The 24,351-nt window shown below is 41.3% G+C and overlaps 1 protein-coding gene across 9 annotated transcripts in view; it reads right to left on the bottom strand.

Moving 5' to 3' along the window:
• The window catches only part of ERG (ETS transcription factor ERG), a 114,152-nt gene that overhangs the window by 19,649 nt on the left and 70,152 nt on the right, over nt 1-24,351 (bottom strand). For all 9 annotated transcript variants that reach the window (XM_081198776.1, XM_081198777.1, XM_081198774.1 and 6 more), the window contains one exon: nt 765-982. In XM_081198776.1, the coding sequence (XP_081054902.1) occupies nt 765-982 (218 nt within the window). The remainder of the gene's footprint in view (nt 1-764; nt 983-24,351) is intronic.

Genomic DNA, 24,351 nt, shown 5'->3' with positions numbered 1-24,351 from the left:
TCTACAAAGCATGGATTCAATGGGTTTCCTGCTTGTGTTGTGCTTTCTAGGCATGGGTTCAAGTCATTTCCCATTTCTCCCACTGCTTTCCCTGGGTAGACAACCCACGCTTTACCACTGAATTGGAGCAAACGACAATCTGCTGAAAAACTGATTGCTGTTTGCTTTAATTCAGCGGTAAAGAGTGGGCTTTCCCCGGGGTGGGGGGTCAGTGAGGCAAGCAGAAGTGTGGTCTCACACTTGGTCTCACAACCTCATTTTGAAAGTGCTCTGCTGATGCAAACCTTCTTCAAAGCAAGTCATTTTGAAAAACAGGCTGCATGTTAGCCACAAATGGGCTCATAATACAAAAACACAAAATTTGGAGCTAATTAAGAAAAAGCTAAAGAGAAGTTGCACTCTTGTTCAATATACTGAATATTAAGCCTACTGATATTTGTTTTCCCTCAATCCACTTGCCATTCTGCAAGCAGCACTAGGATGTTACAATAATTTGAGCTGCATAAAGGCACTTTTCTATGAAGCACTTTGGGAATATTATTTATTCCACCTTCCATCTGCCTCCTTTAGTAGAGAACCCACATTTAAATAAGCATTGGATCTCCTAGTTTTGGTGTTGTTTGCCTGTCTACCTGGTAAAGGAGGCAGCAGGGAAGGGATCATCTAAGTACTAGGTCTGCTCCTAATTCTTCGATTCAGGAAGATTCAGAGTGCAAAGCCTTGCCCAAACAGATGCAAAAAAAGAATCTTTAAACTTTCTTTACCTTGAGCCATTAACTTGATTTGGATTGCATTCCATCTTGATGGTGACTCTGGCTGGAGGTTGCGATAACCAGTCCTGCTGGGGAACTCGTGGACTCATCTTTGATGTCTGCCCATATTCACTGGAAGAAGAGGCTGTCATCTCTGCCTTAGAAAGGTGGGGAGTTCCGTAGGCACACTCAAATAAAGACTGGTCTTCACTCACAACTGATAATGCTTCCTGAAATCCAGAAAAGAGAAAGCTACAAAATGACCTGAGAGAAAAGTTACGCATATTGTACAGAATTTTAAAGTTTTGATCCACAGCAGTGACAGCAAGGACCCATCTGCACTATGCATTTAAAGTCGTATAATACCATTTTAAACAGCCATGGTTTCTCCCAAAGAATCCTGGGAACTGCAGTTTGTTAAGAGTGTTGAGAGTCGTTAGGATACCCCTATTCCACTCACAGAACTATAGTTCCCAGAGTTGTTTAACAACCAGGGAGCTGTGATTTGTAGTTGTGTGTGGAGAATAGGGATCTTCTAAAAACTCTTAGCACCCTTAACAACACTTTGTCCATTGTATATAACTGTAAACTACAATATTCACTTCATGGTCCTTAGAATGATTTGCTCTCTGACAAAACCACAAAAAAGCCGAACACAATTTCCAATTAGTTAACAGACCTCATCACCACAAAAAACAAGGGGAAAAGTTGAAGAGCCAAAAGGTATACAAATTAAGTACTGCAAGTTGTTCTAAATTACAGTACATAGTTTATTCCAGCTGAAGAGGTTGGGTCTTGTTGTTCCAGTCATTGGAGTGTTTTTAGGGAAAATTGCAAATCCTTTCACTGAAGGTGTTAACAACAGTAAATTAAACAGCAGCAGATGCTGGATATGTGCTTCTCCAAGATGAAAAATGTATCACTTCAGTTCTTTTTCTGTGGTGCAGCCACAAAATGAATTGCTGCTGTGTGCCTTTTTTGCTGCTCTGCACATACATTTTTAAAGCACAAAGCCATTACATAGCTTTTGAAAGCTCTTCTCTGATGAGTAATGCCAGACCTCAAGCAAACTGAGGAATGCAAAGTTTCAGCTTTGTTGCAGGTGTGTATGTGGACATGTTATCCAAATGAAGGTGGGGGAATGAATGATTTCAATATTAATACCTATTTATTCTACCTATTTTTATGAGGAAATAAATACAAATATCTAATTAAATGGAAACATTATTTCCATGAGTTCTGCTTTACCAGAACTAAGCCTATGAATTAATTGTCTTAGGTTGCAGTCCTTCACTCACTTATCTGCAGTAAGTCTCACAGAACTCAGTGAAACTTTACTTCTGAGTAGCCATGTATATAATTGCTGCATTTAATTGCTAGCAAGTGAGACTGTCATCATACATTATAGCATACTTGAGCTCTTCCTCCCAATTTTCCCCATTTTCAAAATAGCAACCACATAATGGTCTGCAGTAAAACTGGACCTGTGGCATGAAGATTATCTTTGAATCTGGAATACGTCACTTGACTTGTGGATATTGTTCATGGAGGATGAAAAATAGGAGACAAATCCAATGTATTTCTATCCAATGCAGGTTTTACATTTGAATTACAGATGAAGGAAACATGAAAAGTGAAATTAAATGTAAGCATCACTTGTGCAAATGGGCAGTATGTGTACAGATGATACAGCTTAAAATGCGTGTGTAAGGAGTTGAATACATCTGAAATGTATTCTGCCTCTGTGACACTGATTTATCAAATCAGACTAAGTACCACTAAGTTATTATATTGTCATAGATCTAGGGCAGGGGTAGGAAACCTAAGATCCATGGGCCGGATGCCGCCCAATCGCCTTCTCAATTCGGCCCACGGACAGTCCGGGAATCAGAGTGTTTTTACATGAGTAGAATGTGTCCTTTTATTTAAAATGCATATCTGGGTTATTTGTGGGGGCTGCCTGGTGTTTTTACATGAGTAGAATGTGTGCTTTTATTTAAAATGCATCTCTGGGTTATTTGTGGGGGCTGCCTGGTGTTTTTACATGAGTAGAATGTGTGCTTTTATTTAAAATGCATCTCTGGGTTATTTGTGGGGCCTGCCTGGTGTTTTTACATGAGTAGAATGTTTGCTTTTATTTAAAATGCATCTCTGGGTTATTTGTGGGGCATAGGAATTCATTCATTTCCCCCCCCAAAAATATAGTCTGGCCCACCACATGGTCTGACGGATGGTGGACCAGGGTATACCAGGGTCTGTGAATGAATGGTAGAAATGAATAAAATGGTAGCATTTAGAGAATATTTGGGATATGAAGGGAAATAAAAGCTGCAAAACTGTGCCAGACAGGAAATTCCTTGGTTAGCTTATGCAAACCAGCCTCGCCTGGCTAGGTAAGTACTGAGCCATTAAGGGCCATTGGAAATGCAAAAGAACTGTCCTTCTCCCAACCCACCCCAGGAATGGACAAAGGCAGGAGAACTGGCAAGTTGTCAAGGTGACAGTGGGGTGTGATGTCACAGGAAAATGTGTCCTTTTTGAAATTTAAAGGTGTTCTGGGAACAAAAAGGAGGAAGTAGGCAGAACCATCTTGGCACTAGCTGGAGAAGGCTGTACCAAGAGACCAGGAATCATGACTGACTGCTGCTTTGGATTCAAGCCTGCTGAAGTTATGAGAAACACTCTTGGGGTATAATACTCAGCACCCCCTCCATTGAAGACTCCAGGTGTAAATGAGTGTACAATAAACCATATTTCTTGAAGACACTAGAACTTCCTTTTTCTTAATGGAAACACAACCCTGGAACCCCCTGGAATCTTGCTACCGCCCGGCAGAACTTGGGGGAGTGGCACACAAACTTCATAACAATATCAATGACAGGGCCGCTGAACAACAAAAACTCTTAGCATGAAAAGTAAGAAAAATGTTGCCTTAACCTCCCTAGGTCATAATTTTATTGCCAGTTTGGAAAATATAACTTACCTACTTAAAATTGGAACTTAGAAATAAGTTCAGTATGAACTTCAGTATAAAACTCCTGGTGGGAGGTGCACACACAATGCATCAGGGTACTACTAGAATTAGGAGATATGTAGATGTTTATCAAGTTATTTTAGGATTTTGTACCCCGGTGTGAGAAAGGAATGGATAGGAATGTAGCAGACACACAGAGATCACCCAATATCTGTAATGGCTCAGTCATGTGCTATAAACCTAGGAAATGAGAGGGGTGATTCATATTGGTCCTCTTGTGTACGAAGGTGGACTGTGTATTTGTACTCAAGTTTTCTATTTTGGTGATATTTATAGTAAATCCATCCATCCATCCATCCATCCATCCATCCATCTATTCATCTATCTATCTGAGAATACTGTGTCTATATTAACTATTTTACTACCTTTCTGTGACTCTCCCAATCAATAAAAGGATTCAAAAGCTGTCTGTCTTATGGCTGATGTATGTGTTCACGAAAAGCACCCTACCAAGAATGTAGCACTCCAGAACGCTGGTTTCAAATTGTATGACTGAATGACTGTACCATATCAAAAACTCCTTGTATGGAATGTTAATTTGTCTGTGCTTTTAAATTGTGAGGTTCCATTCAAATGCATCATCTTCCTAATGACATTCTGAGGTGGGAAAGTCTTAAAAGAGGTATGTGGTCCTTTTAAATGAATATTTAGATGAGGTATTATATTGGCAATCACTACTGATGGATGATGGCTACAGCAGCCATATGTTGCACAACCAACTATGAAGATACAGTACCTGCTTTCCCTCAAATCTTAGAAGACAGCCACAACGTAGCAACCATTCATCACTAATTGTTGTTACTATGTAACAAGCCACTTTCAAGATATATCTGAAGGGAAATACTCCACTTTGTTTATTTTCTATTCTTAAAAATAATAGAGCAAAAGTAAGGAAGGAAGGTCAAAGAAAAGTTTTTATAAAAGTATGGAGGTCAGCGGACTGCATGTTTTTCTGCAGGCATTAAGTTGTGCCATGCATTAAAACATACATTTGGGGAGCGTGTAAGCAGTTGCGCTTTTATTGCTTCCCCAAACAAATCCATTTCCTACAAATTAGTGCCATATCTTTTGCAGCACAGCCAACTTCCCAGAAAAACAACAGGAAAACAAAGTGTGAACTCCAAGCAACCCACTTCCACAGAACAATGCAGCATACCAAAAAGAAAGAACCCGCTGTTTTGGTTGTGCCTAGAGACTTGAAGAAAAAAGGAAGGAGGAACCTTAAAAGTAAAAGAGCTGTGTAACTGTAAATATGCAGCAGGCATCTTGCCAGTGATTTCAAATGCTTTGAGGTTTCAAAATTGCCCAGAAACCCAACTGAAGTGCACTAGGGATCTTACACTTCCAGGAACATGATAGTACAAGAAACCAGCAAAACATTCTAGGTGATAAACAGCTTGTGCTTAATGCCATGAATATAGTTAGTACAGTAACAATTTAAATACACTACTGAGAGTGCTAACAGATTTGTGTTTAGTGTGGGATTGGTACTCCTACTGCATGTAAGATTTTTGCAGCATCCAAAAGATACTGGTATCAAAATATTAGCTCATACTGGCTGCTCCCATTTGGGATTTACCCTTTCTGCAGAAAATCGAGCTTGTTGCCAGTGATTCATTTGGGATTTCTGAAAAAAAACCATTTGCAGTATCAAGCCCCTGTCTGGAAGCACCCTGATACTGTATATCATGCCAGTTTATGTCACATAGCAGATTGTTTCATGAAAGCAAGCTCAGTGGACTGTGAATTTTGAAGTCAAATAACTCTTTAACTGTGAAGAAAGTACATTTGAAAAACTAGGACCAAGGAGCTTCAGTCCTCAGTTGTCTTCACTGTGCAAACCAACATATTTTTATAGTCAGTGGGCCTCATTCATTTCCACAGGATTTAAGGCATTCCTTTGCACCCAAGAGGTATATAATACGGATTACTATAATAAGCAATGACTCAAAATGTACAGTGAAAAACAAATGAGCTTTTGATTTTGATACACACAGATACACATAAACTAGCCTCTTCAATTACTAAAATGATTTCAGGCAATATGCTCTAACTTTCTGCTTCATTTGAATTTCATCCATATTGTAAAATTTAGTGAGCTAAAAAAACAATAGTTTAGTGTGCACAAGCACTATGCGGAGGTATGCTGCTGAATAAATTCCCACCGGGCTCATCTTGCTGTTGCTGTGCCACCCATGGACAAAAACAAGCCAGCACCTGGGTTGTTGTGCTATTCCTCTTGGCTTATCGACTGTGGTTTGTCTGGGAGGAAACAAGCCATGACCCTGATCAGACAACACCACAAACTTTGGCTTACCAGGACAGGCTTCTGGAGAGGAGCTTGCAACCACTTTACTCCTCCTCCTTGGCCATTTTTGACCCCACACCATGCTCAGCCAATTGAAGATTTGGCTTAGTGTATTGTCCAAGCCAAGGCTTTTGGTTAAGCTCTTTCTTTATTAGAAGGCAATAAAACTGCTAGCACATTTGCAAAGCTAAGAAGGGATTGGTATGGTTTCAAGTTGGATGGGGAACTGTGTGTTGAGGTTCCTGTATTGCAGGGGGCTGGACCAGATGACCCTTGGGATCCCTTGCAACTCTACAATTCTATGATTCACTAACCAACAGCTGTAGCCAAGACAATACTATAGAATACAGTCACAGCAGTTCTCAGAAACAACAGTCAAAACAGAATACAATCAGTAAAAGTCTCTAAATTAAATGCCATCAAATGCTTGGGTAAGTTAGAGCTTTTAAGTGGCATCTAAATGATAATGCACACCTCACAAATGTGCCCTGGGAAGAAATTCTACAAATGAGGTGCCACTACAAAAAAGGCCCAGTCCTGGCTAGTCATCAATTTCGCCTCCAAAGGTTGAGTCATCTAGAGCAGATCTTCAGTAAAAGATATCAGAAGCAGGCAGTTTTCTATGGGAGTTGGTTCTTCTAAATGCCGCTTAAAACTATGGCGAACATTTAGAAAATTGCTCCTCCCTTGGGCCTGATGCTGTTGTGCTACCAGGAGCTAAGCTACTGCATCCAAACCTGAGATCATAGTTTGTCTCACTCAGATAAGCCATGAGTGGCAAATCAAGAACAAACCTTGGTTACAGCTCATGGTTTGTAGTGAGATGGACTGTTAAATGTTAGAAAGGTGCCACCTCTGTTGTCTTCTTGGTACCTACTGAAGACTTTCCTCTTTCAAGGAAAATATCTTTCCCAGTCTGCATCTGTATTGGAATTGCTTTGTGCATCTTTTTAGATATTTTATTTGTTTTAGCATTTATGTGTTTGCCACCCTGGGTTCCTTTGGAAGGGCAGGATATAAATAATAATTAAATTTAAAAACTGGTCTGAGTTTGGACATAGCCCTATATCTAACCATGGTTTAACCCACAGTCACAGTTGGACTGGGGAAGGAGCAAATGCAATTTTCTAAATGTGCACCAGCACACTTGCTCGTTCACACTTAGCCATGGTTTGGTTTAGCATGGTGCAAAAACTGACCAGTGTATAAGTGTATGTTTGTGTGGTATGGAGATGGGGCTTATTGTTTCATGACTTGCCCAGTAGATTTCCATTTCTGGGGAAGCAGCCTTAAAGAACACGGCTTCTGAAATTGTGCAAAGTGCCACTATTGAATAATCAATGTGGAATTCACATGCAGAGCTTATGAGGATAAGATTTGAGCCTTTAACACTATTTTGGAAATGTTAAAAATCTGTTGGTGTGTCCTGGAATAACCCAGGGTATTCTTGACTTTGATTCAATAAATAGGTTTTCAGTGGACTGCTGTGGTCTGACATCTTTGTTTCCATTGTGCTCACAATAATTTATGGGCAGTTGACCATAGGCATGGCCTAGAATTCTCCTCTTATTACCCTTTTCCTCCTGCCTTTTGTCCTTGCGAGATCCAGAACCCTTTAAAGTCAATGGAAAGGCTTCTTACAGAAGCAAATAACAGTTGCTGGCTAGAGGTCACGACAGGAAGTACTGTACTGTGTAAACATACTTGCTAGCCTGTTGATTGGTATTATTAATATTTTGTTTTCTGTTTTGGAATTTACTGAAGTTTCATGGAAGTTACAGAGCAGGCAGGATCTTTGCCAAGTTGTGTTATTTTGGTTATATCAGAATGCCCAAAATAAACTTAGCTCCAGATAAGGCTATGTGTTCTTCTATGATAGTATGAGCTGTTTGATGGTGGAACAGAATACCTTGTAAGGTTGTACATTCTCCTTCATTAGAAGTTATTAAACAGCTGTTGGATGGCCCATTAAGGAGGCTATGAGTGGATTCCCTGCACCAGCAGGACTAGAGGTCCTTTGAAGTCCCTTCCAAATCTATCATTCCTTTTCATTTGCTGTAATAGATTACTCTTGCCTGAAGCTTCCCCTACAATTTTTCTCATATAGGTAGCTGATCCGCTGACCATTTTCACATAGATCTATAAAATCAGTGATTTCAGGGCAATGTTTTCCTTCCTCATTTTACTCATAAAATTATGTACATTTATATTATTAGCATGGATCCTTTGGCTTCTCTAGGACTGCAGAGCTAATGATTTTATTATCATTTTGCTATATTTCTATAAATACCAGTGTTCAGGATTTGATATGATAGGGAAGAGGTTTTCAACCCTTTAGAGTCCACAGCTCCCTTGACCAACTACAATCTTTCTGCAACTCCCCTGTGAGGAAACACACTCTGAGTCACAGCAGCCCGGTTATGTCGCCCCTTGCCTGCCAATCCTTCTGCCCTTCACCCCTTTTCGGTCACTCTCTCTTGTGGAGGGTTCCCCCAGCATCTTCTCCTCTCCCCTCTCCTCAGGGGTCCTCACCCACTTGCTTGCTTCCTCCGAGGATGCCTCAGCTCCTGGCAACCAGCACCCTCTAGGTTGGCCCTAGAGGCAACATTCGCCTGGAGATCTTGTAGTATATACATTTTGTCAAAGGGGAGGAGCTAGACAAATAATCATCCAAGGAGTCCTCAATGGCAGAACAGGCGGAAGATAACAGGCGGTATGTTACAAGGGCTGTGAAGGTGGATGAAGGCTGCAGCAGATAAGAATCGGCCGGTCGTCGTGATACCCATGCCATCGGAATAGAGCCTTACTGTGAAGACTGTGCGTTGGTCAGCATGCACTGATCTACACACATAAATTCACACACAGGCGCCTTCCAAAAACCCATCCCAAACCCAAAGAAGTCCCATGGTGATCGGCAAATGGCAATGGGGGAAGAACTGTGAAATCTGGAGGCCCCTAGTCATGTACTGGCATATGGGTGGTGGATTCAAATTCAGTTGCTCTGACTCAAGGAATGAGGCAGTTGAGCAGCTCGGCAGCTGTATCCATGACTGAGCAGTCCTATTTAGGATCCACTCTGCTCACCCCAAAACAGGGAGGGGCTAGTTAACGTGTTCATGGAAGATAATCTTACTCAGCCACAAGTGATCACCGAAGAAGAAGAAGAAGAACAAGAAGAAGAAGAAGAAGAAGAAGAAGAAGAAGAAGAGGAAAACATTTTGTTAAATAAAATATAATACAGTAGCCATTAATTAGATAAAAAAACAGCAAATGTTAACGGATTAAATCCTGATCATGTGCAGTTTGGGTGATACCTGTTTTTCACACACACACACACAGAGAGAGAGAGAGAGAGAGAGAGAGAGAGAGAGAGAGATTTTGTTTTGTATATTTTATTCATTACTTTTCTGGCCAATATTGCTTTTGGATTATATATTCAGCCTGTGGAGAAAACAGAAGCCTACCTAGTTTGAAAATAAAACTCAAGAAGCAGGTGTGCAAGATAATGTAGAGGCTCCTTTAGATCTTCAGAGTGTGATTTCCCCAAGTGTTGCTCCTGTGCCTTTTAATCATGCTTGCATGAACTTGGGCATCCTTACATTTCCATATTTATACAACTGCTTCTGGCCAAAACAACTTTTAACGGAAACTGTCCTGCTTTCCATTTTCCAAAAATGGATAGTTCGATGGTTTTTGTGAGCTATCAGGGCAAAATATTTTGAGCAAAACTCATAAATCCACAATCTGTTTGGAACAGCACTGACATCTGAAAGGAGATCTCAAGATGAATCTGCTTAAACCTGGGTTCATTAAAAGAGCTAATTCAAAGCACTGCAATTGTTTCAGTTGTTTATGAATCTCGACCTTCACAATGCTATGAAAATGTGCTGTCTCCTAAAGATGTTCTTTGCCGATATGACACACATTTTGTATTGTTTCATGGCACACAAGCATTAAATATCCCAGAGGTAATCCACCCTTCTCTTAACGGCTGATGACAGGTCCAATGCCTGAGCAAAATCAGTTGAAGGAAAGGGAAGTCTTGTCGGAAATGAGATTAATCTTGTAATGAGTGTTCAGTCCTGATAACCCATCTGTGCAGAGAACTGCTTTAACTGGAGTGCAATTAACCTTCACCTGACAAGTTCTGCCCAACTGTTATAAACAACATTAAAGGCAACCCCAGTTTCTGTGTAGACTACGCAGTCACATTTCAATACCATGACTACTGCTATGTGCAACAGGTTACTAACAGTTAAGTCCCAGAGGGAAATTTAAAGTGATCCTGGGAATGTTTTCCAAATTATGGCTTGTATGTAACCAAACTTTTCTCAGAGTAGACCCATTGAAATTATTCATCATGCCCATTAATGGGGATACTATGAGCATGACTAACAATGTATATGACAAAATACAACTCATTTAAAAAACCAGTCAGCTGATATAGTCAGGCATATATTGGTCATGAAAGTACTTACCACCAGTTTAAAGTGGGCTGAGGTTGGTATATACTTTCCTGGAACATACTTGAGGTTACCAACATGATCTTAAGCCCGGTGCATACTCCCTGCTGTAGATGCATTGAGAATTACAAACATTTTGACATGACTCTGATCTCTATTTGTTGTGCTGTCTAAATAAATGTATCTTCATGATTTGATCTCAAACTAGTGGATTTTCTTTTCTTCTTTATTTAACAGCAAATTTCTATACCACTCTTCACCAAAAATGCTCACCAGATGTTGAACAAAAAATAATATAAGACCATAATGTATATTAAATAAAAGCATTAAAATATTTTATATTACACAAACAGCATAATTAAAAACACCATAAAAATTGCTCAGCCCACCAGCCACTAAAACGGAGTTATATCTAACTTGAAAATAAAGAAGTTTAATGAAGAACCCCTTTCTAATTTGGTTTTATCCTCACCAAGTGCCAAATTTAGACACAATCAAGTTGAATTCCTTGTTCTGTGGTGCAGACAAGTACACCAGACATGAGCACATTTAGTAACAAATATTGCGTTCACTTTACAGAATCCGAGTTTACTGCTTTTTTCCTAAGTGTAAATGTTTTTCATATTTCTTTCTTTCAGGAAATAAAAATAAAAGTGGGTTGTAGCCAATGTTAGTCCTACTCAGAGTAAACCCAGTGTCATTAATGGGCCTAAATTAGTAATTTCCAATAATTTCAGTGGGTTTACTCTGAGCAGCACTAATACTGAGTTTAACATAATGTCTCTAAATACATTAATACCAAACTACAGAAGCAAAAAGCATTTTGTAAACATAATCATATACAACATCAGTAAAAGATCAGACATTGTACATTGTTCTAGGCCCCCAAGTCTGTGGAAGTCTCTTCCTCAAGTAATACACATGGCTCTATTTTTGGGAACGTTTAATAATTTTTTTTTATCATTATTAGCTTTTAATTAATTGCTACTTTTCTTTATTAATTGTTCTAATCAATAACCATTATCGTATTAATTACTGCTGCTCAGTTTTGGTCAGAGGTCCCTTTACCTTTACCTTTATGTGGTTTTTAGTGGGATATTTTTCTATGTTTCTTTTTCCTTGGGAGAGCAGCTGTGCCCTAAAAGCTGGTTCTAAATCAGTTAATAATGATTTTTAAAAATTGCTATGGATCAACAAAAGTTTCCAGTTTTGTGCTCTAAATCTAAAGAAGTGAGAAGTTTATTTTGGACCTTTCTGAACAGCCTTTCAATGAATTACAAGATAATCGTAACTATGTCTACTCAAAAGTAAGTCCTGTTGAATTCATTGATGCTTACTCTCAGGTATGTGGGGTTAGGAATACAGCCTGATATTAGTGAAGAGGAAGTTCCAATTCAAAGAACTTCCTCTATTGGTACTCCCTGATCTGGTGAGCTATCAGAATAGGAAATGGAGGCAGGAAGTATCTGTCTACGGGCTCATTATCATCATAAGTGCTGTGGCAGCGTATTTATTGTTTATCACAGCAATAAACACACACACACATATATGGTATATACATACCGTATTTTTCGCACCATTGGACGCACTTTTTTACTCTTAAAAAGTAAGGGGAAATGTCTGTGCGTCCTATGGAGCGAATGTGTGGTCCCTTGAGCCAAATTGCCGGAGTGCGGCACACTCTTGGACTGGTTTTTGGTAGTGGTGGTGGAGCCGCGCTCCCCTGCCGGCAGCCTCGGCTTCCCCCTGCAGCCCCGGGAAGCTTTGGAGCAAGGGGCGGGCTGTGTGCCCATGCCCCGCACTCCTGGGCTGCTGAATGGGGGAGGTGGGGAGAGCCTCGCTCGTCTGCCGGGAGCCTTGGCTTCCCTCTGCAGCCCCAGGAAGCTTTGGAGGAACGGGAGGGCTGTGCGCCCATGCCCCGTGCTTCTGGGCTGCTGAATGGGGGAGGTGGGGAGAGCCTCGCTCGTCTGCCGGCAGCCTTGGCTTCCCTCTGCAGCCCCAGGAAGCTTTGGAGGAACGGGAGGGCTGTGCGCCCATGCCCCGTGCTTCTGGGCTGCTGAATGGGGGAGGTGGGGAGAGCCTCGCTCGTCTGCCGGCAGCCTTGGCTTCCCTCTGCAGCCCCAGGAAGCTTTGGAGGAACGGGAGGGCTGTGCGCCCATGCCCCACACTCCTGGGCTGCTGAATGGGGGTGGGGGGTGCTGCTCTGCCAACAGCCTGCCCTTCCCCTCAAGGTTTGGAGCAGTGGGCAGGCTGTGCACCCATGCCCCACACTCCTGGGCTGCTGAATGGGGGTGGGGGGTGCTGCTCTGCCAACAGCCTGCCCTTCCCCTCAAGGTTTGGAGCAGTGGGCAGGCTGTGTGCCCATGCCCCACACTCCTGGGCTGCTGAATGGGGGTGGGGGGTGCTGCTCTGCCAACAGCCTGCCCTTCCCCTCAAGGTTTGGAGCAGTGGGCAGGCTGTGCGCCCATGCCCCACACTCCTGGGCTGCTGAATGGGGGTGGGGGGTGCTGCTCTGCCAACAGCCTGCCCTTCCCCTCAAGGTTTGGAGCAGTGGGCAGGCTGTGCGCCCATGCCCCACACTCCTGGGCTGCTGAATGGGGGTGGGGGGGGTGCTGCTCTGCCAACAGCCTGCCCTTCCCCTCAAGGTTTGGAGCAGTGGGCAGGCTGTGTGCCCATGCCCCACACTCCTGGGCTGCTGAATGGGGGTGGGGGGGTGCTGCTCTGCCAACAGCCTGCCCTTCCCCTCAAGGTTTGGAGCAGTGGGCAGGCTGTGTGCCCATGCCCCACACTCCTGGTCTGCTGAATGGGGGTGGGGGGGTGCTGCTCTGCCAACAGCCTGCCCTTCCCCTCAAGGTTTGGAGCAGTGGGCAGGCTGTGCGCCCATGCCCCACACTCCTGGGCTGCTGAATGGGGGTGGGGGGGTGCTGCTCTGCCAACAGCCTGCCCTTCCCCTCAAGGTTTGGAGCAGCTGGCAGGCTGTTCACTGAGAGAGGGGAGGAAGAGGATGGAGAGGAGGGGGACCAAGAAGCTGGGTGAAGGGAGATGAGGTACCATAGGTTGCCGTGAGTGGAGAGTCATGGTAGAGGGTAAAGGAGAGGGAGCAGTGAAGGGGAGAAATTGTAGACGTCACCTGAGGAGTTTGGGTGAAAGGGATGGAGAGGAGGAGGCTGGAAAAGGGGACTGTTCTGCTGGGGGGGGGGGAGAAAACAGTGGGGAAAAGGAAAGTCTCCCAAGCCTGCCGCTGAGAAGCTCTGCTTGGCTGTTTCTTGACTGTAATTCAAGTAAAGGGAATGTTTGTGAGCAGCTGGCAGGCTGTTTGCTGAGAGAGGTGAGGAAGAGGATTGAGAGGGAAAAATGTGGCATTAGCAATGCTTTGGATGGATACGAAGATGGTATTTTACATGAAGATAGCGAAGAAAGTGATGTCAGTGACTGTGAGCAACTGAGCTTCATAAATTCTGACTTTAGCAGTGATGAGTTATTGGGGTTCACAGAAGACTAGAAGAGTACTCAAACCTTAAAGTCTCTCTTCATTTGTTAATGACAGTGATGATGGTTCTTAATGCCATTGTTGACTACTGTTCACTTTACATGGCTGTAATGTGATTCTGATATACCGGTTGTTTATTAAATACAGTAGTTTATACAACATTTGATTCAGAATATTTTTTCCTTGTTTTCCTCCTCTAAAAACTAGATGCGCCCTATGGTCGGGTGCGTCCAATGGAGCGAAAAATACGGTATATATTCTCAAGAATGGCAAATTCCTATGAAGAACAGTATCTTGTTTACGACAAACCTTTACAGCATTGTTCAAATTCCATAGCATTGTTTGCTTTCTGTCTAATAAAAAAGGATGAGATGTTTCCATTCAGCATTCCAGTGACGGCCCATTGTTTAGAATGTTACTCAAGTGTCTTTTTTGCCCTTACTTTCACCCTCCTTCCCGCCCTCAATTTAAGGACTGTAATTAGGCACCAAATCTTCATGTTGCCTTTCTGTACCACTTTAAGACTCTGATCAGAATATTTCTGAGAGTGATAGAGCCTAGCTGTACATTCCAATTCTTGAAAAGCAGCAAAATATAGTAAGCAACCGGACACCCAGTCAAAACACTCAGTCAAAGATGGACGGAAAACCAAAGGAGAACGAAGGCAAACAACATAGGGAAACAGGCGGTGCTTGCTATTTTCCTACTTGGAATCCTGTGTCCACATGCGCATGAGCAAAGCAGAATCGAGCTTGCTGGCCTCTCTGCAAGCTCCATGTATTCCTCTGAACTGATGTGCAAACAAACTATGCGTGGATCAAAGTCTCTACAAAATGTAGGCGCCCGAATCACAGAGACCCTTGGCTCATACAACTTCCAGAGGCACAGCTGTATTAATTTGTTTTGCAGCAAAGTCAACAAACACTGAGGAAGCCTACTCTAGTCCCAAAAAATATGCCACAATAAGGTTTACTAAATGCACTACAAGACTTACCAGTATTTATGCTCAAACAGATTTATTATTATTATAATAAAATTTATATACCACCCTTCATCCAAAGATTAATGGGCATTTTACAGTTCTGATAAATAACTCATTCCAAGGCCTAATACATAAATAGCAAAACCTAGACTGGAATATGTAATGTCTCAGGTTATGAATGTACAGTGGTACTTTGGTTCTCAAACGCCTTGGTACTAAAACAACTTGGAACCCAAACACTGCAAACCTGGAAGTAAGTATTCCAGTTTGCAAACTTTTTTCAGAAGTTGAATGTGCTCCGTTTCGAGTGTTACACTTTCGTTTTGAGTGCTATCTATTTTACATTTTTGTTTTTGAGGCTCTTTTTGTGAGGATTCCCAGGTAAGATCCTCCCTCTATTGTGTGGGCAGGTAATCCCTCCCCTACCTGGCCTGGTCTCCTTGGCAACGCTTCCCCCAGGTGGGATTGGACAACTGACAGAGGTAGGCGGAGACCTCCAGGTATCCCACCTGAGGGAAGGCAAACCAAGCCTATGCTGTTGGAGCCGCTCCAGATCTAGGGGCTGCGTGCGTCCACGCAAAGGGCGCCCCCCGTTTTAAGCGTGGAGCGGTCATTTGCGACTGTGTGGAACCTAGTTCAGCTACTCATTGATTGATTGTGTGACTGCAGTACATTGCTTATTGCTTTCAATTTATGGATCAATGGTCTTGTTAGATAGTAAAATTTATGTTAAATTGCTGTTTTAGGGATTGTTTTTAAAAGTCTGGAATGGATTAATCCATTTTGCATTACTTTCTATGGGAAAGTGTGCCTTGGTTTTGGAACACTTTGGTTTTGGAATGGACGCCCGGAACGGATTAAGTTTGAGAACCAAGGCACCACTGTATCTAGACACCCCCTGTCCTTTGGAATTGCAGAAAGCAGGAAGTGGATAAATTACTCAAGGCATTCTGGAAAACTGGCTAGGAATGGAAACATATTCCCCAGCACAAACACTGTAATGGGGTGCCCAAAGTTTTTGAGCCCATTTTGTATTGCCATGGACAGTTTAGCCATGCACACTCACTCTCCCAAACCAGAAATTAGGCTTGGAAAAAGTGTTTTTGCTTCTCCCCCCCCCAACAGGCATAATAAAGAGAGTACAACTAGTAAGAATTAACCATCTCTCCACAAACTCCTGGAAGATCACCCCCCTCAAAGAGCCAGTAGAAGGCTTTCACAAGCCTAATTATAGCAAGGATGGGTCATACCTGGGAAGTGACATGTTACCTCTGCAGTTGGGACCCCCGAGGTCACCCCTCCTCTGTTGCAATTGAGTTTCAACAAAGCTTTCCAACATAGCTAATGGAAGACTTCTTTCAAGCCTAATTTCAGCCAAGGGGAGGGACAGAAGGAATGGGACTCTGTGGAAAGTCTGTTCAGGTGACTGTGCACCTGTGTGCACCACACTGGCAACTCATGTGCTATAAGAATAATTTATGCTGGTTTATCCACTTTTGCCCTCAAATAATGTTGCCTTGTAACATTGCACTGGGTGCAGCAGTACATATGTTCAATTCTGGGCAATTATTTACAGCTACCATTAGTACTGAGTCTTCATTAATGATGTTACTCTAAATGCATCTTTTCCTCTCACAACAGAGGCAGTTTTAGGGTAGTGCAACTGGTGTAGTCACACTGGGTGCTGCACTACAAAGAGCACCAAAACAAGGCTGTAGAATGGAGCATCAGAGGTGAGGAGGAGTGTCAAATTTTAGCGTCACACAGGGCATCGTTGAAATTTGAGAGCCTGAAGTCCGCCACTGCTCACAAGTACACATGTTAAGCTGTCTTTATCGCTGCGTGACTGAATTGCTGTTAACCTTAAGCTATATAGTGTAGTACATACTTAAGTAGACCCAGATTTGCAGCTGGTCTATATTAAAGTGGAATAGGAAGTTTTGGCCTTCATCCTACCTTATGAATGCAATTTTTAAGAAACAAATTTGACCCTTTAAAACTATTACATTTCCCTTGGGGGATAGCATTCAAATTCCATTTGTCTGAACATGCTTAATAACTCAATCAAGATGCACTTTTAATCAAATTAGTCTCATTAATCATGCTTCTTTTAGCACTGTTTCTTCAAGAGAATAGCTGTTTGTTTAGCAACATCTAGAAGTTTAAGAGAAGATCTAAGACAGCAAAGACATGGGAATGTAATCTTCTGAGTGCTGCTACCATGAAATCTACATGCACCTCAGTGTGGTTCATGAAAAAGCCCAATGAAATGGGGGTTACAGAACTGATGGGCAACAGCTACACTAGGGTGGATTGTTCACAGTATTGTGTGTTGCTAGCCATTGCCCTTAGATTTTTGACACAACACAGCACAATAGCTTGGAGAAAACGAAGGATGCCATCTGTTTGACTGGGAGAATAATCTGGCCAGAGATTTTTATATCCTGCAGAATTAGAAAGGAGGACACATAATTCTCTCACGGAAATAAATCATTGAACTAAGAATGTTTAAGATTGGCTGTACTGGGTCCTGGTTCTGCAGTAACAGACTATTGTTACCTATTTAACTTCCATCAATTTCCAATGCTGGGACCTTTCTGCAACTTTTGTTATATAAATAAACTTTTTAAGTGAAGTATTCAATAAAACGTAAGAAAAAACTTTCCAATTTTGAAATAAAAGAGAGAGAAAAACAGCCAAGATGGAACAAAGGATTTATACAGCCTCGAAACGTTTAGAGTCTAATGGTTCAGAAAGAACTTTTGTTATGTTCACAAGTTTAGTGCTCCCTAGATATAATAAGTTATGGTTCTGCTCCCACCTTGTTATGTAGGAAGTGTAGACTATACACTGCATATAAATTCTATTTTGAAATTTTTTATGTTATCTATTATATGACAAGGAACAAGGAGGATATAAAAGAGTGTTTGTTAGTAAGGGGAGCCTGCTATGTTTTTAACAATCACTAGAATGCAATTCTTGCTACCTGGAGCTCAACTCATAGTAAGGAATTACCTTTCTTATTTTGGCATCTTCTATTGTCCAAGGCCAAAACTACATCAATGCACATAAATACTAGCAATGTGGATGAACAGCATTCTATAAGAATTGTTTACTGGAATTGCAGTAGACATTGAGAAGACAATCCAGAGTAGGGTCACCCATGCATGAGCCCTTTTCTCCTCTCTCTTTCCTCCCCTGATACCAAACAGGCAACCCAGACTTGCTTAAGCCCCAAACAGGGACCATTTGTTCCTGTGGAACAAAGAGGTCTGAATGACTCACAAAAGCAAGCCAAGACATGTGCTACGTGCTCATGAGTCCACCTGTCTAATGGTGTAATTCTATCCTAAAGTCACACTAACTGTGCACGCAAATCTCCCTATGCTGACATAACTAAAAGTTATGATAGCATAGTGAAATTGTGATAGTGTAGTAGGGATCCGAATGTGGCCAATCATGCCATAGATCCAGCAGTATTGAGAAGCCAGCAAAGGATCACAGCACATACATGACTTTCTTTCTTTATCCCCCTGCCACCTCCCGCACTGGTATCTAGAGAACATTGGTGACAGGGAGCTTTGGTTAAACAAGGTTAAGCACAATAACCAGAGAAACCAATGTAGATGAGTAATACTTGTGTTCTGAGCAGAGGCCTATTTCACCAATGTCTTGCTTTGGGCTTAGCCACTGTGAGAACACAGTGCTGCTTTAGAATGCCCTTTGGACTGATCCAGCAGCAGCTCTTCCTATGTTCTTAACTCTTACAGGTTTTTGGCCTCAGAGGTTTACACACAATGCAAACATCAGTTGATTGCACATCCAATGGAAGAGTGAGGAACTGGAATTAAATTTGTATACCGCCCTATTCCTCTAGATCTCAGGGTGGTTCACAACATAAAATTACAAAATGGAAAACACAAAATACACAACAGAAATAAGAACAGAAACAAACCAATAACCTCACTCTTCCACAATACATTTAAAAGGGCATCAGATGTCAATCAGCCAAAGGCCTGGTTGAAGACATGCAGAATGAGAAAGCGCCTAGGTAGCAGTACCTTTCTCAGATATTTACTCACCAACCCCTAATAAACATGTAGTCACAGGAACCATCTGTTGCAGCTGCTATCCACTGGCAATTGGTCAACTCTGCAGCACTAGAGAGGCACAGGGTGTACCTCACCCACTAGACCACCAGCAAGTCTTCTAGCAGCAGGGACTAGTGGGAAACCATCTATTCCTATGTGGAACTGCCATATTTTTGTCCCAAGACAAGTCCTATGGAATAGAGAGCTCTTTCCGTAGCAGAAAAGTTGTTCTCATGCCCAGCTGGAGAATGTAGTGATGAGTAAAGCTTTGCCTTGTACTCTGCTGCCTGTTACACAGCTTTCAAAGGCATAGTAGCCCTGCTAGGGGAAAAGTAACCCACCACAATACTTTAGGAATTCACTCCATCACGATGTTGCCTAATAAAATCAGGGCATGTTCTAGTTAAGTCTCTATAACAAATACAGACCCTTCCACTTGTCACTCACCTGAGCTGACCTCAGGATGAAACACTAAATAGTGGTGGGGCTCGGGGTGGTGGTTTCTACCATCACAGCACTCCAGGGGCTGTTGTGGGAATAGTTTGTTGTCTCTTTTAAGCTGTGCTGATTATATGCTGTTGCAAACTACTTTGAGGATTTTTTAATTTTTACAATCAAGTATATAATTTTTGTGAAATAAATAATAAATACGTCATCTAGTACAGGTGGAGACTTGTTAAATTAGCTAGCTAGGTAGCAAAGAAGGAGAAGCTTGCTCTAAAAATGGTTCTTGGTAGCACAGTAAATGCTATCTTTACAAGTAAACAAACAAACAAACGAATGTATTCTCCCCGCCCCGGTCTGGTTTACTAACAGAGAAAACAGCATGTCTGCAACATGCGCACAGCCTAGCTACTGGAAAGCCACCCAGAGTGCGGAGGCATGATCCAACAGGAGTGTCTTTATGATTCCTCTCCCATTGACTACTGTAATAAACTATGTATTTGGGCTGCATAAAGAAGAGAGCATGTAGGAAGAGCTGGGTAACAAGTTTGGGTGGGAATATAACCAAAATGCACTAGTAACCAACCACAGGAACATGGGGTGGGGGGAGTTGAAAGGATGAGAGGAAAACGAAAGGTGTCAAAAGGCCACTGGTCCTCACACCACCTTCTATGGATGCAACACTGCATTGTCTCAGCTGTATGTGTATCTTTCTGGGCGGCCATATCAATGGATAAGAGCCATACCCTTTTGCCTGTTTGCTAAGTCCGCGCTGTTCTACTGCTTACAACTCCATATAAGACTCTTTAGCACCAAAGTATATATAACTGGGATTGACTTATACTTGAGGCTGTAGGGAAGAGAAGACAGCACATCAGGGGTCAGGCTCGTTCCCAACAGAAATATGAGAAAACTCAAACCATTATTCTAGTGGACTATGACTAAGATTCTCTTTCCTCTGCAGCTTTTACCACACTGAACTAGTTTTCTGCAAGCTTTTCACAGGGTGGCACAAGAAAGAAGAATGGGTTGGCAGCAGAACTGGCTCAGGACCTAGCAGTCCATACAATAGCCCTGCTCTGCCTCCTCCCCACCCCATTTGGGGGGTTTATACTGGTTGCTGCTGCCAGCTTTGGGGGAGGGCATTGGGGTGCTTCTCATTGTTGGGGCATCTCTGCCTGTGGATGATGGTGGAGCCAAGCAGGGCTGAAGTACTCCTCTGTTCCATCCGATCTTCCTCCAGCATGTCAGATCGGGAGTTTGGATTCTTCTGCTTGACTCTGTTCATCATTCATGTTTATTTGTAAGAGATACAACATTGGATTGTAGTTTTGTACAATCCAACATTGGGATATTTGTAGGTTTTTTTAGAATTATTATTTTCCTCAACATTTTTTAGAGCCCTTGCATTGCTTTTCAGATCCACGTCTCTCCTCTGATTGATAAATTTAATCCTGTGTTTGCTAAATCTCGTTGAATCTCATACACCTCTTAAAAAGCATTCTGTGTAAATATGACTCTGTTGGAAAATAAACCAAGCACTAGGCATTTTTTTATCGTCTGCTCTGTACTTGGAGACTCTCATTCGCCTGAAAGCCAAATATCTGGATCAAATTCATCCTTAGTCTAATCAAGAATAAGCCCTCTTAGGCTTTGTTATTGGGTGCTCAGCAAAGATAAGAGTGTAGAAGTGGAGATGAGCAGGCTAACTCTATTCCCCACCAGCACTATCCTCCTCACCATCCAAGTCGTGGAATGCAAACCTTTGTACCAGGGATCATTTTGTGTACATGGAGGCTCCCCACATGTTTTGGGACCCTGATTTCCCAGATTTTTGGAATGTGGAGTACCTTCTCCGATACAAAAATGCCCCTGCTGCATATAGTCTCCTTCCAAAGTTGAGAGGCAATGAGAACAGCAATCTAGAGCTGGGGCATTCATCCCCACTTCCCCACCTCATGTGCTTATGGAATACTGGCTAAGAGTGCCTTAAAAAGAGTTAAGATTTAGTACGCTATAAATAAAATTCATTCCTGCTACATACATCAAGTGCAGTGCAGGATTTACGTATAAGCTAAACAAGCTATAGCTTAGGGCCCCACTCTCTTGGGGGCCCCCCAAAAATGTAAAGGGTTGTTTTTTTAAGTTAGAGCTTAATAATTATTTCAGTATTAATATACTACTTCTTAATTGTATTTCACTATTAATATACTTCTTCTTAATTGTATTTCAGTTCAACAATTACTTTGATAAAATTCATATTTTGTTATGTGTAAATGGCTTTCGATACCTATTAGGTCCATAAATTATCATATAACATATATTCAACACAAAAAGCAGTGACAATTTGTTGTTGACAAAGGGCAGCTGGACATAGAAAGGGCTCCATTAACTTCAGTAGCTTAGGGCCTCATCAAACCTAAATCCGGCCCTGATTCAAGTGCATTATTGATTGCTTTTTTTATCTCTAAGCGAGAAACAATTATGGTCCTGATACTTATTTTAAAAAGAACTCAGGACCACACTATGGATTGCCACAGTGTCAAAGCAAACTGTTAAACTAAATGAAACAAAATTCTTATTATACTTATTTGCATCACAAAGGCTCATTAGTTCCAGGGTGTCCAAGACCTTACCAAGTGGTACAGTACAGAGAACATTAAAAAGACATGCCTCTTAACCATGTGCCTCAGTCCCATATATTTCAACGACACTTAAGCTTTACTAGCTATTCTCCATTGTGTTCATGCATTTTAATTGGACTGCCATTTACCAGATGAGAGTTAAGGATATGCATAAGCTATCTGACGAGCTACACAGCAAAGGAGTGAAAACCTTTTATTCCGGTTTTCATGCAAACGGTCTACAATGATGTTAGCAAAAATAAGGGATGAGAAATAAAAAGAATTGCATACAGCTGACTTCTACTGCATTGTAATCAAACCTACCTTCTCATAGAAATGTTTTCCATTCTCTGAATGGGCCAATCTTCCTTAATTGAATCAGCTATATAATCTAAGAAATACAGGACATTCTTTTTTATACTAGAAATAAACAAATGTTGCTATTGTAATTGAGATTGAATTACATAAACTGATATTGTCAGCAAAGGAATTATGCAGAAATCAAATTAGATAACTCTAACGACTATTGAAACCTCAAACATTACTATTCTAATTACATAGACATTTTATCTCAAATAGCAGAGCGTCCTAACCAACCACAAAAAAGGAAACTAGCAATTAAAAGCTGGCTATTTACATGGTCCAAGGTATATTGGGTGGCTTAAACTGAGACAGCTAGCCACAAATGTATGCAGTATGCCATTTCAGAAAATGCAGTACTCATTAAAATATGTTTTATTACAAAACTGTAAATGCATCTGCCAAGGGAAGCAAGGTAGCACAGCCTGCTGATGGGAATAAAATCCAATTAAAGGCACGCATTTTTTTTAACCTTTATCCCACCATTTTTGAATAAGGAAAAAGAAACATCAGCATAATTATTTTTACTCTAATCAACTAGCAATATTGACTTCTATGCTAAATAAAAATGGAAGCTTGATGTGTATTACTTTGTGTTCCTTTTACAGATTATAAGGTGTCTACAGTCACTGGGTTTATATATGCCATCTGTACACTATACTAATCTTCTGCTTGCAATTAGTGTTAGAATAACAAAAGGGCCTGTAAGCTTCCCAGTTTGATAACCAGACAAAAACTCCCCCGTTTGTACCAACATTTTAAATTGGCTTGTAAAGATGGCAATGAGAACATCCAATTGATCTAAATAAGGATACGGGAATAAGATATAATAAATGGAATAGGGGTGCAATCCATGCATCATACCGAATTATGGCAAAACATCCCCACCACAAAACTATTACCATTTCATAACCTTCTGCTACAAAGCAGTTTGCACCCTTATTAAAAGCAACTGGGGTTAATATTCTTCAAAAACACTAAATACATATGACTCCCACTCCAGGCTTTATGGCTGTAGTGATTATGTTAGCAAGACTGCAGTTTGCAGACTCTTTGCAAAAAGTCTCACTAAAGCCTGGTGGAAATGGATGAAACTACTTCAGGATCCGTGGTTCAGGACTTAATTTATTTTATGCGCATATGACAAAGTCTGGTTGCACATATTTAAAGCATGATGTATGTGCTTGCATGCCTATATAAATTGATGTCAATATTGACTAATAAAGCCAATGTTTATTATTTGTATGTCATATTGACACTTTAGTACCTAGGACTACATAGAGCATTAGGTGCTGAAATGGGCTATTTAAAATGCCTATTAAGCAATACCACAACACACACTGATTTTGTTTTTGAGGTAAGATTAGTGTAAATAGAGGCTAATTGCACAGTGGTATTAATTGGAATACCCATACTTTTTGGGACACAGATCAAGTTGTATTTTTAAATGCAAATTGACTAGAATTCTCATCTTTTCTTAGAAGCAACAACCATCAGGTTATCTTACAAAACAACAACAACCACACAACAATGCCTATAAACTGAGAATATAGCTTGTTATACTTCTTACAGTACAGATTAATTTTGAACCCGCAGAAAGACATTTAATTCTCCTCATAGTCCCATCACCATCAGTAAAACCAAAACACACAAATGTGTGTAATTTTATATGCAATTTCAGCTGTAAACAAAATGTTTACTGAGTAATTAAGAACTTTTCCTCTCTAAGGTATCGAACTCCAAAGTTTTGTAAGAAAGAAAGAAAGAAAGAAAGAAAGAAAGAAAGAAAGAAAGAAAGAAAGA

Source organism: Podarcis bocagei (assembly GCF_964188305.1).
Source record: "Podarcis bocagei genome assembly, chromosome: 6".
Taxonomy (NCBI): domain Eukaryota; kingdom Metazoa; phylum Chordata; class Lepidosauria; order Squamata; family Lacertidae; genus Podarcis; species Podarcis bocagei.
This window is presented reverse-complemented; position numbering and strand designations above follow the sequence as displayed.